At 42.9% G+C, this 19,934-nt stretch overlaps 1 protein-coding gene across 1 annotated transcript; it reads left to right on the forward strand.

Annotated features, from left to right (window-relative positions):
* The first annotated feature begins 39 nt into the window (after positions 1-39).
* On the forward strand, positions 40-19,824 carry tbc1d5 (TBC1 domain family, member 5). Its single transcript, XM_079175607.1, has 22 exons — positions 40-101; positions 4,799-4,850; positions 5,272-5,390; positions 6,240-6,297; positions 6,473-6,581; positions 6,812-6,901; positions 7,251-7,325; positions 8,265-8,332; positions 8,442-8,544; positions 9,191-9,279; positions 9,417-9,467; positions 9,643-9,712; positions 10,694-10,866; positions 10,970-11,112; positions 11,450-11,556; positions 13,702-13,787; positions 14,397-14,707; positions 15,597-15,805; positions 15,979-16,078; positions 16,698-16,777; positions 16,902-17,162; positions 17,959-19,824. Exons 3-22 carry the CDS (start codon positions 5,291-5,293, stop codon positions 18,244-18,246), a joined length of 2,571 nt encoding a protein of 856 aa, XP_079031733.1. The 5' UTR covers positions 40-101; positions 4,799-4,850; positions 5,272-5,290; the 3' UTR covers positions 18,247-19,824.
* Positions 19,825-19,934: the final 110 nt, after the last annotated feature.

The raw sequence follows: 19,934 nt of genomic DNA on the forward strand, positions 1-19,934 counted from the left end.
AGTCAGCTGGTCTTCAGCACATCCGCCTGACCCGCTACTGTTTACAAATCAGCAGACAGTCCGAGCACAGCAGAATGAGGAGTCCTGCGTGACCTGAACAGGTATCTGAACCACACTAGGAGCCCACAGCGGGTTATGATGACTATGTGGCATTACTTACACGTATATTATCCTCTGTGTGTGTGTGTGTGTGACAGAGAGAGTGTGTTTTTCTCGTGGCTTACAGCAGTGTGTCGGAAGTAAAGACGGGCCCGTGCATCGGGTCAGTTACAACTTGCTAACAGACAGGCTAACACTACACTATCTCACCTGCTTTCCTTCACGTGAAGTCATGTCACGTCGACACTGACAACTACAGCGTACGTGTATTGAACTAGCTTAGCCTTCCTTTTAGCATTGTTAGCCGACAGCAGGACACACGCTAGCGTAGCAGTTGTTTGGCGTGTTGCCCTCCTGCCTGCCTGCATCGATAATCCTTCTGCATGTCACTTGGTCCGTTGCTGCACGAAAGACGGACACTGCGTGCGTTTTACGTTAAATTATAGATACATTTGTCAGTGCTGGCTATCATCTATGGCGCCAAGATGGTAGACAAATCGGTTCCTCGGGCTGGCCCACCCTGCCCGAGAGACTCTGTGATGGATTCAGTGCAGAGGTTTGGTAACATGTTAAAAATGTGGTTGCACACAGCTCTCCACGAGCCAGTTCAGTACAAATATCCGTGCAGGGGTAGTTTAGGCTGAATTTCTGCAGGCTTTTTCGGATTAGAGGGAAAAGCCTCTTAACTAGAGACAAAAATCAAGAGCTGCTTTTTTTTTTTTTTTGAAGGAGGGACACTGTCACATAGGTGACCTGGTTATTGAGTTAGGAGACAAAGGGGGACGTTTACTACAAGTCTGCATTGACGAGGATAGTGTGAGGAAATGGGTTGTAGGTCAGTCAGGTCTGTTCCTGCAACTTACTGAGCGTTCCTGCACGTTCAAATGTTTCTCCTTTAGTTCTTCCTGTAATGCAGGTCTTCCCCCGGGGCCTAGTGAAGTGAGTCCAGACCTTTTTTGCTCGTGATTTGTCAGAATAAATGTACTCATGATCACTCAGCACTGTGAGCTGTGAGCAGCTCTAATGAATGATGCTTCTTTAGAGGCCCGAAGAAAATTAGAGTAAAGATCTTGTTGATTGTATTACATTCCCTTAGTTTTATCTTGTGGGTCCTTGTGTAGGTCTATATTATTTAACCTTTTTTAACAAGTTAGGTCCCATTGAGTCCTGGTCAGGATGGGCAGCAAAGTAAGAAGTATCATACATAGAAGTACAAACAGGTACAGATTACATCACAAAAACATACCAACACACAACAGACACGAATCATAGCACTTGTTAAAACTGACTTTAAAGTACTTTCAAACCTGTCCGGACTAGAAGCCCCACAGGTCAGGAGCCATTGCCCTAGTTTCTCTATACAGACATGCATTTGTCAGGTTTAATCTCTCGTCATGTATTCGGTAATCGAATGAGTCGAGACCCGGCAAGTTCCCAGTATTTTAACCGAGGTTGAGGTCGCGCTTGTTCCCAGCCTGTTGCGTAGCATGTGACCGTGAAGCCCCCTGGGCTCTCGCTGTGCGCTGATGTAGAGGCATGTGAGTTTGTTTAGCTGGGCTCTTTCACTTTGACTGAACTGCAATCTTTTAGCTCCGACTGTAGCTGCCAGTGACGGCTCCCCCTCATCGCCGTCTGCAGAATCCTGTTTGAATATTCATCCACTAAGGAGCCCATGTACTGATTATTTTTCTGAATCTGTTTTACATAAGACTGCTCTGACAATGGTTCGTGGAAACGAAGACAAGTGTACCGGTTCATCAAATGACTTCCTTTTTTTTTCTTTTTTTATTACTGAATACAAAATAGTGATTTCCAGAGCTGAAAACAAGGCCTGTTGATTTCAGAGGAGCTACAGTAATTTAGTCAGATGTCTCCAAATGTAAATTCTGCTGGCACTTTAGCATTTAATACAGTTCAATCTGGGTTTAGTTTTAGAATAGTTTAGCCTTTGTGCCGTTTTGGCCAATGAGCTTTGAAGCGGGCTGAAGCTTTTCTTTGTGTCAGCTCAGCATTCAACGCGGGATCTCTAGCGTGTGGTTGTCCGGCCGAAGTACGAACAAAACCTGCCTCTGCACTTTTGAAGAAGAGCCGAACGTGAACTTTGTCAACTTGTCTGCTGTGTTGAGGTGAACACCCCCCTCGCCCCTCGCCGAGCAGCTGATCTGAGGCACTGACATATTCTCAGGGCCCAAAAGAATGTGATGCTTGCTGATTTGATCAAGCGTGAAAACCTCGGGGGGGGGGGGGGGGATTTTGCGCCTCAAATAATGTGATATTTGTGGTCGCTTTCCGATCTGTGTTAAAGGGAAGTGAAAAGTTTTGTAGCACACATTTAGGATTGTTGAAGGAATGGGTTTTTAAGGCGAGGCTGTCTCACTTGATGATATGCTTCCATTTTGCTTCACACAGACCAACACATTGCTGTTGCTCCTTTTTTTTAAGATCACGTTTGAGGCGATAACTTTGAGAAAGAAAGTGCTCGAGAAATCCTAATGTTTTGTAACAAGACAATGCAACGGCTGGATTGAGCCTCACAGGCTGCTGTTGTGAATCCCAGGAACACATCTTCCACCTCAGAACAGATGGACGCACTGTTATTTGTCTGTTGATTTATTTATGCATTTCATTATGTATTGATTTGATTATTTCATGAAAAGATGCGTGTTTTGAATTATTGAGGTGTCTCCAGGTGCTGCTCTTTAAATTATGCACAAGCTATGATTGTTATGTAGTAAAGTTCGAGTGTCGTTCGACTCTGGGAAGAAGCAATGAAGGCAGCAGGAGGCTAAGAGGAGACTCGCTTCGGGCTAGACTGTGCTGACACGGCAAGGCCTCGACTCTTTTACCCGCGTCGTCTTTCATTCACGCACAAAGGCTTACGCACACAAGACAGGCCTCGGCAAAAGCACAAGGGACGGTGGGAGATCTGAGGAGGCGTCTTTAGAAAGGTTGAAGCTACTTTTTATTTTTGGAAAAGATGTGATTGCGGGCCTGTGGGGAAAAATGGTCCTCAAAATATCTCTTGACACTTTGTGCGACGCAAATTGTAGTCAGACGGTGATAATATGAGTTGATATTCTGTGTGAGGTGAGAACGGTTATATTTGTAGTTCCTCGGGAGAGTTTGATAAATCTTTCATGTCACTCTTTTCAAAGTAAAACTAAGACAACAGGCTATTATTGGAGATGCCTTCCTTCCTCCCTTCCTCTGTCTTTCCCTGTAGTTGTGGATTAGTTACGATTATTTAACCGGATATTATCCTTTTTATGGGAGAAAAAGAAACCCTTTTGACTTAAAGAGCGCATTAGTCTTTGAGGAGGACAGATGTTTCCTAAGAAAACCGGCACATACATTATGCATATCAAATTATTTCTATTTTGATGGCGTGTGTAGCTGATTTATCGAGCGGTGTCCCATTCACGTGGCTAATAGGTTTAAGAGATGCCTTTTGTTGTGTTATTTCCACAATTAATAAAGCGAAAGGAAACGTAATGCTCTGTGGAAGCGTGCTGTTCTGTCAACGTGGAATAATCCCAAACCGGATAAAGACGGGAGGAAGACTTGTTTAACCTAGATAGTGACGTCTCACAGAGGAAGTTCAACTGTTGGCGGAGTGGCGTTGGATCAGGTTTTACCTGCTACAAATTAGTATCCTGCTTTGTCTGCTACAATTTGAGCTAAAATATTTAACTCTCACGATGCACAAACTGCAGAATATTGTATTGATTTATAGGTTAATGGTTTTATCGAAAATGATGAAATAATTCCCGTTGTGATTTCCTGGAGCCCACGTTGGCGTCCTGATGTGTTTTGCTTTGTCCAAAATCCAAAAATACTTTCAGATAAAAGAGTCGCACATATGAAAAGCTGGAACCAGAGAATATTTTTGAAGTTTTGTTTCGATAAATGACGTAAACAATTCATTGATCATCATTGTTGTCGAGTAATTTTCAGATGATTAACTGGTTATTAGACTGATTGTTCCCTAACTGTGAACTATTTACGAGCACACGAGTGCGCACGTTTCTTTCTGCTGATTACGAACTTCTGAATAGTTTGTCCTGTTTTTATTTACATCCTCATCAGTTCTGGTCTTCTGGACTGTGGTCTGATTGGTTGGATGTTGGACGTCTGTTTGGATGACATAACTATTAACGGCGTCGTTACAAAGGATTCAGACTACTTATTAAAAACATATGAACACATTTCTGTTAAAAGTTTCACAATGATGGTAATTTGCACCCTAAATTTGGTGACTTTATTAACGCCTTTTTAAGCTAGGTTCCAGCTAGGTTCCACTCGCTCCAAACGTCCCAAAGTCTACAGAGAAAGTCGCCTCATCGGCAACACTACAGCCCGTACCTTCTGACCTCTCTCCAAAGGCACTCCCCCAAAATCACCATTGTGAACGTAAACCTATCGTAATGAACGTAGACCACAAACGTAGTTAGGCAGGTGTCCAGTCGATTCTTGAGCTACATTGTGTTTAAAGGCGTCACATAGTTGTAATCCAGTGGATAGTTTGTACATGATATTAGTTTTATTTTTCTTCTGCCTGTGTTTGTTTCGTCTTTATTAGAGAAACACATTTACCTTTTATAACAGCAAATCATTTTTTGTCCCTTAAAGGCCCATTTTCTTTATTTCCCTGTGGGCTGAAGATGTTTAACTTCATTATTGTTTATTCCTCTTTCTGCAGAGTCATTCTTGTCTACTGAGTCTTGGCGGAGAAGAATCGAGAGGCTGTGACAGTAAGTGCAGAGATTTATTTAACAGTTCAACAGTGTTGGTAGTGGGGCGGACTTCGGTGATTGCAGTCGATAGATTTTGATGCAACCTTTCACTCAGAGGTCAGAATAAGAGCTCAGAGGTTTTCAAAGTGAGGCGGGCCTCCCCACGGGGCTCCTAACAGTTTCAGGGGAGGTGAAAAATATTCATAAGCTAATGAATGAGACTATTTGGTGTAGTCTGAAGTTATGTCAAACAGTAATATCAGGCTATCTCGGCTCAACTGTTAAGTGTCTATGGGATCAATATCATAATCATGATCCCGGAGACATCCAGGAAAGGGTCTGAGGGGAAACCCTTCCTCTAGCTGCACTAACCTGTGATTTAATTCCAGTTCCTTTCTTTTCTCCCGGGTTCTCTCTGGTCTCGTGTTACCTGCTCCAGATCCGGCTGGGTCGCGGCCATGCAGCACCCCAATTTCGAGACCCGCCACCCGCTCCAGACGGACGAGCTGCAGGAGACGGGCTTCGACCCGCTCAATAATTTCAACAAGAACCGCAGCAGTACGTCAACTCTCGCAGCAGACTAGACCGGGACCTGAACTCTCAAACACAACCTGTGGCAAAGACGTTTTAGATCCTAGACTTAAAGCTTCTGTTTCTGTCGCGTTGGGACTGTTCTTAGTTTGGTCCTTGATGCCAGCCTTCATATATATTTTGTTAAATCACTTCATAAAAGCACACCAGTCAGTATTAAACCTTAAACTCTTCCTCTCAGAGGAATGATGGATACTAAGGCTCTGACCGGTAGACGAGTCATAGAGTAGAAGAGAGTCACAATCACTTTTTTTTGGCGCTCATTGTGAAGCGTGAGTCACAGACACGGTAGGCCGACGCCCCCGGGCTGAGGGTGTTTTTGTGTTCTTATGTTTACGTGTGAGGGAGAGAAGATGTCGGGGGCTGGCATGTCGTGGATCTGATGAATATTCATGCCGAGTGTCCCTGTGGAATGATCTACTCCTGTAACTAATGTTGATAGACAGCTCTCCGACTTCAATGCATGTTCACCTGCAGGCCAAATTAGACTTATTACTGCCAATAAAGAGGAAGAGGAGCGTGGTGCTTTACTCTCTGCCGTCACTTTCCCTGCTTCTGGCCCATTTTGCATCACTGCATGACAGAGGGGAAAAAAAACCCTAAAAATAACTGATTGGTCATTTGAAAGCAGTTAAGAGAGACAAGTTCCTTATTATGGCAGTTTTCAAATGTTATATTTTTGTTTATTAAGCTTAGAAAATGATTGATTTCCAGTTTGACTCCTTTGCACTGGTTGTTTACATCGCCCCCTTGTGGCTGTGTGTGTGTGTGTGTGTGTGTGTGTGTGTGTGTGTTTGTGTGTGTCTGCTTTAACAGGAGGCTCTCTTGACAGCAGCACTTACTCACAGTCTCAGTCAACCTTCCTTTCATACAGGTGAGTGTTTTCCAGTATGTTGTTGTGTGGGTGTACCATAAACTCTTGGCCCAGCGCACTGCTCCAGCCTCCTGCTTTACTGGCTGCATATGACACATGAGATGGAATACTGTGCCCAATTTGGGTTGAGGAGCTCATAAATCTCCCCGTCCTCTGCCTCCCCTCCTCCGCACAGGAAAGAATGGGACGACCTGTTCCTCAACAGTAATTACCTGGCCAGGATCCGGCAGGCAGGCATCAATGGTCGACTGAGGAGCAGCCGCTTTCGGAGCGTGTGCTGGAAGGTAACTGCCAAGTGGATCAAGCGGTGCTATCGAGTTTGATTAAAGTGGCTTTGGCAATTTCTCTGGCTCATGAAAGACCGCACTTTTGGCAGCTTGCAGACCTACTTTGGTGGAAACGGGTGGGGTGGGGTGGGGTGGGGGCTAGAGTTTTAGTGTTTTGAAAGTGTCAACTGTCTGCTTGTGTATGACTTCTAAGCGCATGCACTCACCTGTGTGCTGGCTGTCTGCAGTTGTACCTTGAGGCTCTTCCAGAAGACAAGGGTCAGTGGATCAACAAGACCAAGGAGCACCGGGCCCAGTATGAGCAGATCAAAGACACGGTGAGAGCGCCTCTGTGTGGCCGTTTCCCTCAGCAGCACGAGAACATGGTTATACAGTCACCTGCACAGGTTGCAGTAGCCTTTTTGTGTTTCTGCAGCCATTTGTGGAGCAGATATGGTGTTCAGAAATAATTATGTATTATATTTAATTACTTTCATCATCAATTATTGTGAGAAATTACTCGCTGATTCAACTGCCACCAACATTTAAAACAAACCGGTTAATGCTACTGTACAATATGATCGTGCTTTTGTGACAGTGTAGCCCTAAAGGAATGTACTGATCTCTGATCTGTGACTGGCTGTTATTGACATCTTTGTTGTTGTTGTTGCTTTTTTTTTGTCACAGCACATCACGAACCCTCGCAAAGCTGCAGGCCAGCAGGACCTGGTTGTCAACAACCCGCTGTCACAGGATGAGGGGGTGAGTGTGTGTTTGTGTGCGCCTCAGTGTCTCCTTCTCGTTGTTAGTCAGTTGCTTTATATTTGCATGCAAAATGTGGCCCTAATGCATTCCCTCCAGACTGTTCAGTCGTTCATTAATGTTGACTCATTAACATATATTTTTAAAATAATTATGAAGCCATTGAATTGATTTTGGATTACGCGATTAATAAAGTTGTTAAAATGTTGAAAAACGAATACGTTTTTTTTCATCTCTCAGGTAATTTACCACTTTTAGTTTCTGATTGGTTGATGACATGCACTCAGAAAGCCACACTGATAATACGTAAACAAGAGCTGTTATTGGCCTTCTAGGAAAGTTCCTCAGACGTTTCCTAGAAAAGGAAAATGTCATTTAGTACAAATTATAGAGGAAATGGAGACTATGGTCAATTGGTACACTTCTTGTTGATTCATTTAAATGAATCGCTAGTGTTATTTAATTATTTTAAAATACTATATCAAATATATGAGTATTTTATTCAGGACACGGCAGCTTAGCAACACATGAAAACTGCAGACAAGGATGCAATTCAATATTATTGCAGAATAACATTTCCAATAATGAAAAAATATTTATATTTATTAACTCGGCACAAGTACATGCATGCAAATAACTGTCAGAACTTTGGAAGTAGCGACTCATTATATGGAGAATAGTTATTTTGTGGAAACTTCAAAGGAAGTCGTGAGGAAATTAGGGACAGGAAGTTTTAGATGCACAAAAGGCAACTGAATTACAACGTCAGAATGGAGTTGGGAAACTTGAAAAGTCGTAAACAACAACTTAAAATTCTGCTGTTGGACAGTTTAATCCATCTATCCTCTATTGATTGATGTTTCCAGTCAATCGCAGAATGGCCACTATGTCTAATTATTGACTCCCTTGTTTCTGAACGTCTTGTTTTTCCCTCTACAGAGCCTGTGGAACAAGTTTTTCCAAGATAAAGAGCTGAAGGGGATGATCAAGCAGGACGTGTTGAGAACGTCAGTAACACCGTCATTCTGTTTGTTGTATTAAGTTCAAGACCTCGACATGAAGTGAACCCCTCCTTTTCTCTCTTTCTATTTGAATTCTACTTTCATCTTTTCGAAGGTTCCCAGAGATTCGTTACTTCCAGGACGACGATGTGAGGACCAAGCTGACCGACATTCTCTTCTGTTATGCCAGAGAAAATGAACAGTTACTGTATAAACAGGTACAAGAGATGCATTGTCCCAACTCAACTACTTCCCGAACACATGCATCTTCGCTAAAATCTTACTATCTTAAACACTTCAGACTCGTACGGACAAGTAGCTGCTGTTAAACATGTCCCCCATTTACTTCAATTCATCAATACGTTTATTTACTCTTCGTTTAGTTTGGAGGCATGTTAGAAAAACTAAGTTTCAAGGTAACACATGGTAATTGAATTACAAATGGTCATGTTGTGGGTGAAGTATTCCTTTTAAATGTAGAAGTCAGACATCTTTGTTTTCACTTAAAGTTCCTTGAAAAATACGTCCTTTGATCAGATTGTCTTTTTTTCCTGAGCCATTGTGTTGATGATCTCGGCGTATCTGTGCGTGTGTGAGTCTGTGTGCGTGTGGGCCTTTGTAACCTAATCATTATCAGTGTCCGTAACAGGTGCCAGCGCATGAATAGATGCCCAGTAAAGCATCTTTTTTCCAAACTGGAAGTGACACACGGCCGGGCAGTGGCTAACAATATCTAAATTAAACCTGTCGTCGCAGATTAGAAACCTCGTGCATCACTATTAAAGGACTGACCACAAATGAACCATCATTTCTCTCTCGCCTGCCCTTTTTAACGTCTTACGCGCTCTTCTTCTCTGTCTGTAGGGGATGCACGAGTTGCTAGCTCCCATAGTGTTTGTGCTGCACTGTGACCATCAAGCCTTCCAGCATGCCAGCGAGACGGCCAGCCCCAGGTCACTTCCTCATAACCGGGAGATCTTTCACCCCTTTTTAGTTGCCTAAAACACCTTTTTTTTAAGACCTTCTGTAGCCTTGTGCTGAATATTTCCACATCTATCTGGGGTAAGATCGATTTTTTGTTTTTCCACAGTGAGGAGATGAAGTGTCTGTTGAACCCGGAGTATCTCGAGCATGATGCCTAGTGAGTACTCTCCTAAAATCAGACAAATTACTTGTGTTCATGTTCAGAAATTGTATTACTTTAACTGGAATTGGCTTACATCTCTGTTTCCATTTCACAATATATCACCGCTTTGTTTGCTCATCATTTATCTCTCTCTCTCCCCTCCACACACACACACACACTCTGTCTATAGTGCCTTGTTCTCTCAGCTGATGGAGACGGCAGAGCCGTGGTTCTCCAGCTATGAGAGGGAAGTGAGGAAGGTCAGTGTGATCTGAAGAACTGCTTTTGACACTGTGCTATAATGACTGCACAGAAGACGTGACATTACACTCGGTATGCTGACGAAAGGCTATTAACTGGTTGATACCTGGGTAACAACAAGTGTGATATAATGCCACAGCAAACACTTGAGCGGCTACTTTGTGAGCAATACACCAGAGGAATGCCCCGTGTGTATCGGTTTACAGTGCAGCCAAACAAACTAGTGATGTTTTATAAAGAAGGCGGTCAATAATAATTGTAACAGTAATCTGATTTCGAAGAAGTTTTCCACACAACAGCAGGTCACAGTGAAGAGCTTGTTGGCGGAGAGCAGCCTGTCGCCTGCAGCTCGTCTTCTAACTGCTCACTGTGACTTCTGCTTCTTGTGCCTTTACTTAATATTTAAAACTGATTCCCTGTCGACTGATCATGGTTACGAATACATGCATTTCCTGTGACTGCTTCACAATAAAAGCCGTCCCATGTTTTGCCAGTTGGATGCTTTAATTTGTAACTTGCAGCAGTAGGAAATGTTGGGATTATATTAGCAGTAAGCGCTCAGATATGCCAATAGGAGAGTGAATAGTAAACGCTAATTGACTGGGAATCATTCAAACTCAGGAAGGCAATTTGAATCCAGCATGAGAAGAGCTGCCACTAACAATCTAAACATCTATACAGTGAGGTAATTACAGAATGTAAATAAATTGAGAGGCTGATTGCTGAAAGAAATAGGGGTTGTCTTCATAATTATTAAGGATTATAAGTAATGAATGTTCCAATATATAAATAGAGTAAACTGCACATTCTGGCTTAAAATAATCTTTTGTTCAAACTCTGAGAATTCTATGCCCTCCTTTAAAAAAAAAAAAAGAAAAGTATTGTATTTATCACTTATGCTCCTTTTCAACATATCCCGTAAATGTTGATCATATCCTCATGTAATGATACGCTAACTACGTCATGATCTACTGCTCCAGGGTAAGGATGAGATGCTGACCAGCATCCCCTTCGCACGGCCCCAGGACTGTGGCCCATCTGTGGCCATAGTGACCAAAGTCAACCGCATCCAGGACCAGCTGGTGAAGAAGAACGACATTGAACTGCACATGCACCTCAACCGGCTGGAGATTGCCCCGCAAATTTACGGCATGTCAGTATTTACACCTGTATTTCAGGGCGTCTGATACTTTGACACTTAGCTGTACACAAACGCAGTTACCCTGTTTCCCCTTTCTGTCCCGTCTGTCCTGCAGCCGGTGGGTTCGTCTGTTGTTCGGCCGTGAGTTCCCGCTCCAGGACCTGCTGGTGATGTGGGACGCCCTCTTTGCCGACAGCATCACTCTGGACCTGGTCGACTACATCTTCGTGGCTATGCTGCTCTACATCCGAGACGCTCGTACGCTCCATTTATTACTGAAATAATCCAATAACGCCATGTGTCGTCTTCGTAGCATCACTTGACTGGAAGAATGTGATTTACTCCACCTCATTTAATCTGACGGAGTCGTATTGCTTTAAATAGAATACAGTAGGTATTTGCTGCCATACTAGATGGAGATTTAAGCTCTAATGTTGGCAGACATCCCGTATTGTCCCTGCTTACTATAAGTGTCTTTAAGTAAGACATTGAATCCCTGCTGCTGGAGAACCGATGCCAAGGAACTACATGCATACGGCAATTCAGAAGACTGTTTCCAGCATCACTAATACTGCATTTTGTTGTCTTGTTTCAGTCATTGCTAGTAACTTCCAGACCTGCCTGGGCCTGCTAATGCACTACCCTCCATTAGGAGACATCAACTCCCTGCTGCAAAAGGCTCTCTTCCTCCGAGATCCCAAAGTAAGCAAACCACACTAGCAGAGGTAGTTGGAACAACATTGTTCTGTTGTAGCTGTACATGCTGATTTTGTTTCCAAGATCAACAGCTGTGTGGTTTAGTGTTTGTTCCTCTTCAATTTCCACGACAGTCCCATTGTGGTACATTAAGCACTTTCGCTGTGCCTGACCGGTCACAAGTTAAAATGGAGAAGAGAAAGTGAGGATTATTCAGTTCTTATCACAGGAGGTACTGCACTTGTAAAATAATTCCTCTTTTTCTATGCAGAGATGGGAGAATATTTGCAGAAGTAAACATTTACCACAAACAAACAAACAAACAAACAAACAAACAAACAAACAAACAAACAGTGGGCTGAAATCCTTGAACATCATGTGTCGCGTAGACCATAAAAGTCTTATTGCGCTGTGAAAAGATTCTAGGGCGTTTAAAAGGGGAAGTTAAAATTGGCGGCAAATGTTTCCGTGTCACACACTTCTGTGGTTACATATTAGTGATTTTAAGGCACTTCCTGTAAATACATGAAGCACAGGTGCAGTCAATGAACCGGTAAATCCGGTTAATAAGAAAGAGGAAGTTGCACAGATGTATACATGTTTAATGTCTATGTACTGTGTGTAACACATGAGTAACGCTTTCTAAATGTTAGAAACCGGCAACATTTAAATAATAGCAGAGATCAAGGTTGAGATAGTCACACTTTTTGACTGTTTTATCAATTATACCTTACAAACAGGAATCTCATGGTGACTAGAAAACACATTCTGCAAGACTTAGAAACCTCAACAACAACGCTCAGGACAGTAGGAAGACACAGCTACCTAAAAAACATTCTCTCCAGATACATTAGTGTGTATATATCTAGTGGGATAGTGCTCAAAATATAAATTCCCTAACACTGTTGAAGAGGTTGCTTCATTCATAATGTTTACATTTTTATTATCATTATTAATAACTTACTTGCGTGCAAAAGTCCACCTACTTAATTCAAAATGTATTGGAAAAAAGATCCAAATATGTTCCAAAAACTTCTTTTTATCTAAAGAAATGTATTCGTTCAATTTGTTGCCATTTAGCTTTTTAAAAACAACATTTTCACTGCGGTCAAACACAGTTTATCTCTGTCTTACCCAACACAAAGGGAGGCCTGTGCTTGTGTTACAGTACTGTAAATTACATTTATATTTAATTTCAGTTATTTGACCTTTTTTGCCCTTTCACTTTATGTGCAGCTTTGTTTGTCAGTAAACCACGATCATGAATTTGAATATAGAATTAAAAACTCTGAAAAGTCCCCAAAAATAAATCGTGACTCTAAACATGAAGAAATGCTATTTCCTAGTTATTTCCTGCTTCCTATTACAATAATGTCATTATTATGTGTACTGTTAGACAGTTGTGACTCAAGACAGTGAGACTGAAAACGAAGAGTTAATGTCGACACCTTAAGAACTTCTCTCTACCTTCGTTAATGTGAAAATATGCTAAAGTGCAAACATTTGTATTCAGGATGTAGTTTTTTCTTTTTTGCCGTATCTTGCAGCTTTCAGCATATTTGTCCTGTCACACTTCATTGTTTCTCTCTCTCACTCACACACACTAAATCACTCCTCACACCCCCTTTACCTTTTTATATGAAAACCATCTGTTGATATATATATGTATACTGTATATATGTGGACTACAACATTAGTACTTCTTTGGCCTTAGCTATCACCCCACCGCCCCGCTTCAAACCATCTTCTGTTTCTCCTCTGACTTCACTGACCCGTACTTTATACAAACACAACTCGCCCACACTCCTGTCCACTACTCTCCTGGGAGGACTAATCTAGGAAGGTGCTGATCCAACATGACAGAGTCTCCCCCAGGTGAAAGACCATGTCACTGCACGTCCACATCATGTTGCACCTGGGGGGGGGAGGGGGCATCATCCCTAATGACAGCAGGGCAAAGGGGGAGCAGGAAAGCTGCTCGTTGCTCATATGTACTGACTCAGAAACATCAAGACACTCTTATCTGCTTGTTTGTGTAGTCATGCGTGCACACAGGTTGGGTTGACATGTTTACTCTTGTTTATCACGCACAACAGAGACTTTTTTTCTGACTTAAAAAGAAGAAAATGTTTATTGTGTCCCCTTTTGTAGAACTATCCACGACCGGTTAACTACCAGTTCCAGCAGAACCTGGATTACTACAAAACCAGGGGAGCTGACCTGATGAACAAGACACGGTAAAACATGCACACAATTGTTCTTCTCCCCAAGAAAAAAAAAGTCAGTGTACCCTTTTAAATAGTCCACTTTTATCACACTAATCCTCTTGTAGACTTTTCAAGTGGCTGTAAAAAAGAAAAGTTTGTCATTTCATCCTTCACAGAAAACAGGTGGATTTTTTTATTGGTTCATAACAGATTTCACAGATCATCACTTTTCACATCGGAAAAAGTACCAAAATGTACATAGAAACTTCTAAAAACACTAACACACCAACCATTCATGTGTTAAAAGCAGGTGTGTAATCAAAATTGATTGTTGACCCGCCTGATGAATCGGCCTTGTGCTTGTTGTAGTTTCCCACGCATGTTGCTCAGTTTTTGTCAACAAATAGAAAACCTTTTTAATTGCAGTATTAAAATCATATTGCAGAAGCTTAACATTTGCATGAGATTGGCAGTCTGCCACAGTGGCCACCACGAGGTCCTTCTTTTTTCTTCACAGCACAAAACTGGTCTTGTGAGCACATACAGGAGCAGAGTTCCCTGTGACTTTAGAGCACTGACAACAAGCTTCTGAATGCCAGAAGGGATCGGTTTCACCTCGACATACTTGTGTCTTTCCAGCTCTGGTCCCAGTACAAAAACGGCCCCGCTCAACATCAACAAGGTGTCCAGCAGCCTGCTGAGCTTCGGCAGGAAGCTCATCGCTCCGGCAATATCGGGCGGGTCCGGCGGCATCTCGCCAATCAACAGCGAAGTACATTCCTCCTCCTCCTCCTCGTCTACGTCCCCCGCGTCGGCGCCAGCGCCCGCCCCGTCTCACCCGCTGGCCGAGGCCCCGTCGGGCCAAGCCCCGCCGCAGACCCAGAGCCACGCCCAGACTCAGCACTACCGTCTGCTCAAGTCCGAGAGCATGCCGGTCCACCTCAGCAAAGGTTAGCAGCGGGAAACGCACACACACACACTTGCACTTTAGTTCGCTGGTATTTCATTTGTAGATTGGCTGCATGTACAGATTAACACCAGTGCAGATTATCTGAATACCAGAGCAGCATCAGCTTTGACTCTCCTATCTGTGAGATGTAGTTTCAGGTGGACTCTCTCAGGACGCTCTCCCAGCCCAGACAGTAAATGGACATTAGTGTCCAGAGCATGTAATAGTAAACATTGACCAGCAGAGGGAGATCACAGCTCGCCACATCAGTGGAAATTGTACTGATAACATCAACGTCTTGGTTGTGTTGTCTGCTGTCAGCATTGCTTTGAACATGTACTCAAGAGCGTGTGTGTGTCTGTGTGTGAGACAGTTCATGTTGTTGTTGTGTGTCATGTGTTTGCAAGTTTGCCTTTTAAAAATGCAAAGAAACATGGCTTCCTCTTGTCCTTCTGATATAGAGGCTTCCAATCATTTTTAGTTATAGTTACTTAATTAATTCAAACAAATATTTTACATATGATTAATTAATGAACATTATTCTCGGAGCAACAGCAGGAAGCACTGATTGGTCTGACTCTCCACGTCCCCGGCCTGTGGGTCGGATCTTCTTTAAGTTTTAGGTGGCACACTGGTTACACATCTTTAAATTCAATTATTTTATAAGTCAAAGCTAAAACAAACTCAAAACTGTAAATGTAAAAGAAGACAAAAACCTTTTTTAAATGTTACATATTGATCTCATGGTCACGAATGCACAAGCTCAAGCAGTATTGTACTGTTGTAAAAGAACGTAACAACTTGAGGTGATATAATTGATTTCTTTAATGGATGCTGTGGACATATTGTATTGATATTTTTTTCTTCTGCCCCCTCTCTCTCTTTCTCAGGCCAAAGCTCACGGACAGTTAGCGCCTCTCCCAGCATAGAAAGCCTCTCTGGTGTGCGGCCTCAATCCTCCGCCTCCCCGCCTCTTCCCCCCTCCAGAGGGAGTGATGTCAGCACTTCATCTCCGCCCCTCTCGGCCACCAAGAAAGAGTCGTTCTTCAACATCACTCGCTCTCGCTCCCACAGCAAGTCCATGGGCAAGAAAGAGTCGGTGAGCAGTCCGACTTTCATTTTTGTTTTGCTGACAGACTGTCTGCATGTCTTGTCCTCTGTTGGTCTCTCTTCTTAATCTTCTGTTACAGTTCCTACACTAACTCCTCTCTGGGGTTTCTTGACCCTCTACTTACCACGCTCCCCCTTTGATACCCTCTGCTTTCGCAACAGGAGGAGGACCTGGAAGCCCAGGTATCATTCCTGCAGGGCCAGATCAACGATTTGGAGGCCATGAGCAAATTCTGTGCCAAGATGATGAACACTCACATCTGTGAGTAGCTAGAAATGTACACCAGCAGCAAACGCAGAAATGTCCACGTTCACGTTCAGCATGTAAAACATCTTTTCATATACAAAACATTTTTTCCTTTCCAAAAATGAGGACATTGTGTGTTAGCGTTGGAAATAAATGAATCCAGCATTTTATTTAAATAAACATATTGACATATAACATTTAGGTTTGTGTGGATCATTTTATTAATGGACACAAGTGCCTGTGTTTTGTTCATAAAAATATATTCTTTTACTTAAATTGGATTAAAATTGACTTTATTGTCTACCTTATTGGAAATATGTCTTTTTCTCAAGTACAGCAAAGGTACATACAATACACAACCCATTAAAAACAAATATACACTATGCAGTATACGATGGTGCAAATGGTCAGGTAGCAGTAAATACGTTTCTATTCAACTATAATTTGATCACGGTTTCATTTATTTTTATAGAAATGTTTTTGTTTATTTGGATATTTGTATCTATGTTGGGGAGTATTTGGGATGCAGCCTAAAGCATGTTTCAAATTTGTTACAGTAATTCATTCAACTAATTTGGGGATTTTGTCGCTGTTTGTATAGCGTAATGCGTGACAGCTTATCACATGTCCACAGGTAATATCCAAGAAGTGATTCTCCAAGAACACCTGGAGAAGGAGGACGAGGTCCTGGTGTCACTGGCCGGACTCAAACAGGTGAGTCTGAGCAAGTGTACATTGTCTGTGATATGTGTTTGTACTTCTACTATCTTATCATGTGCGTCGTCTTCTCCGTTTGTCTGTTTCTATCGCATTGACGCGTCGCCCCGGTTCCTGTCAGATCAAAGACATCCTTAAGGGAGCGCTTCGCTTCAACCAAAGCCAGCTGGAGGCCGAGGAGAACGAGGAGATCTCCATCGCTGACGACCACTACACCTCCACAGCAGCCGCTGAAACGGCTCTGAGAGCCAAAAATCTCCACCATCACCACCACCAACAAGGAAACAGCAGGCGGAGCCGGGTCTCCGATCTGGACGGGAGGACCGTGAGCACAGAAGAGAAGGAAGAGGAGGAGCAGGCGATGGCCCCACCTGAGCGACAGGTTATTTTATGATAATCCATCTTTTAGGCTGCTGGTACTGGAGCTCTGCACTGTCTGCATCTATCAGTATCAGTTCGGACAGGATTAGTTTTCAGTCGTTTGGTCTCATTATTTGACCTTTTGATCCAGTGTTCAGTATCTTTTTAAGTCCGATCATTTTCATTCCAAAAAATTGTACCCTGTGTGCGAAAATGATCCAATGTTTGTGCCAGGACTGTATTCTGTGCAGGATTAGGCCGCTAAAGCTTTCCATTAGGAATGAAGCACCCAGAGTTATGCTGCTTCAGACAGCAACTAAATTGTTGCATTTGAACACGTTGAGCTTTTGGGCCAAAGATGCAGCAGACAGTGGTTATACAGTTCATGTACACATCTTCTAAATCCACTTACTGCACTAGATTAAGTAGTGTAAATCATTTGACAGGAGTGTTTATTTGCACCCGGGACAGAATAGTCCCACAGCAGCTATTTGGCTATTTACACCCGGCCCCCTTATCCCCTGCCTAGTAGCACAAAGAGCGACAAGGTACATCCAGGGCGGAGGTTGTGCTGGATGGAAAAGTCAAATGGCAGACTGGGGTTCGTGTCATGTGACAAACCTATTTTTAGACTTGACTGACTTGTTTTTCAGTTTGTTTAGGTTAAGGCAATAAAGCTATGTTCAAATAGCATTCATTGTTTGCTTCTAACACCTGGGATGCTAATAGCATCTGCAATAATTTCAAGTGAGGGTGGCAGAATTTCTGCTAACGCAAGAAAAAGACACAGACGACCCCTCACCATCTCTCATGTGCAGGTGGCGTCTTGCCTCGGCTCCGAGGGTAAGAACTGGGACGACTACATCCTCGTGTGCCAGGACGGAGACCCGGCTGCTGCTGCTGCCGACGGAGGAAAGGCTGCAGCCGAGCGCACCCCTCCGATCAGGCGAGGCCGCGGCTTGGTGCGAATGGAGCCCGAGGGTGCGGCCGGGACCTTCCACGACCCCCTGATGGCCGCCATCACCTCGGGCTCTTCCAGCCCAGACGAGGGCTCCACCAACAGCAAGGACTCTGACTTCACCATTGTCAACCCGAACGACCTGTGAACGAGCCAATCCCCCCCCCCCCTCCCTCTGCTCCTCTTACGCCTCTGTCATATCCCATTCACAGGATGTGGTTTTAAAGGAAAAACTGACATGGGATTTAGAGGGTGGGGATCTGCAGTTTTTTGGGGGGGAGCACTGCCGGAGCTGCTGTCGGCTAAAAAGAAATTGCACATTTGAACTGTGACACTTCCAGTCGTAAATACCTTATAGTCCGTCTCTTTACCTGTCATCTGTGCCACTTCAGCCCCGTCTCAGCTGATGCCATCTTATTTACCTAATGCCTGTCTCCTCATTCTGTTGGGTCCTCCTGTCGCTCGTGATATTTAACTGTAGCACCCTGCTCTACCAGAGAGGGTGCCATTGAACTGCTTACCCTGTCACTACATGATTACTCTGCTGGACCTCCAAACTGCAATTTCTATACAGGGGAGGAGTCTCTCCTCTGGAGATTACTGTAAAGATTGGGAGTGTGATCCTCTGATTCTTCTGAATGTGGAGATCTGGCCATACCTCTGCCTGTGTCTATGTCCTTACAGAGGAAACGCTCTCCTCTGATACTCAAAGGAAAGGATGATGTCCTCCTTATCGAGGGCAGCTTTCTCCCGCTCCTGAACCAGTGCCTCTGACCATTATTCGTCTCTCAACCAAACAAAACCTAACTCTGTGATCTTATTCGTTTTGTTGGCTTTCTTTTTTTTTAATTTTTAAGAAAATATTTTTAACCCTTAGTTTAATTTCCTTGATGAGAATGATTAAATCATAGAGTAAGTCTCTTATTTTTTTTTCCTTTTCTTTTGTTTTTTAATTGATTCTAATGTGGACATTTTAATGTGGTGATTGACAGTTTGCTTTTCTCACATTATAACTCAGTTGTTCTCGTGGAAACCATGTAAAGCAGCGCACGCAAAGAATGTCCCTCTAGCTGCCCATTCAGCATAATTAACTCAAGACCAATAAAACTACATTGCTCTTACTTCAAACTGAAGAAGTTATTGAACCTGTTTGGGAATGCTGTGCGTGATGTAAACTTGTTTTGTGTGAATTTCGGGGCTACTGTCAAAGCAAATGGACGGTGTTGAGGTTTGAGAAGAAAATTGCTCGTATTGGAAAGATCTGAGTATGTGTAAATGCAAAAGACTACAAATCAGATCAGAACAAAACCACATCTATTATTTATAGACTGATGGCTGATTGAATTATTCCACTGATGAATCTGGCAGGAATATAGTTGGAAACAGTTCGTGTGTGTGTGTGTGTCTTGGTACAACTATTGTCAGTCATCTGTTTTTTATTCTTATTAAATGTGACACAACTTGCCACAAAGTCTGACCATAATACCTCGAATTGTAGTCAGATGCTGGATCCCAATGTCACAGAAAAAGGTAATTTATTGTTTCCTAAAATGTTTTTTTTTTACTTTACCAGTCAGTCGTTTTGCATATTAAGACGGCAGCTTTTATTCGTCTCACACTTAAAAGATATGCAGCCTCAATGGATGACATCTGGAAAAGAATATAATTTACAGATCAGAGACATTGTATCTGTGCTGTAGCTCTGAGGTAGGCTATGTTTTCTCATTACCAGCTGTTCTGTCTAATGTTGAATGTGTACAAAGAATGTTAAATTCAGTACTTTATGTTGTTCTGTTGTTAGCATGAGTGAATGCACCTCAAAGTAAAAACAATAAG

The sequence above is a fragment of the Pholis gunnellus genome (genome assembly GCF_910591455.1).
Source record: "Pholis gunnellus genome assembly, chromosome: 16".
In the NCBI taxonomy this organism is placed as follows: Eukaryota; Metazoa; Chordata; class Actinopteri; order Perciformes; family Pholidae; genus Pholis; species Pholis gunnellus.

Coding starts and splice junctions, on each gene's coding strand:
- tbc1d5 (XM_079175607.1), top strand. CDS start 5,291: ATGCAGCACCCCAATTTCGAGACCCGCCACCCGCTCCAGACGGACGAG. Junction 6,582..6,811: donor TTCGGAGCGTGTGCTGGAAG/GTAACTGCCAAG, acceptor GGCTGTCTGCAG/TTGTACCTTGAGGCTCTTCC. Junction 8,333..8,441: donor AAGCAGGACGTGTTGAGAAC/GTCAGTAACACC, acceptor ATCTTTTCGAAG/GTTCCCAGAGATTCGTTACT.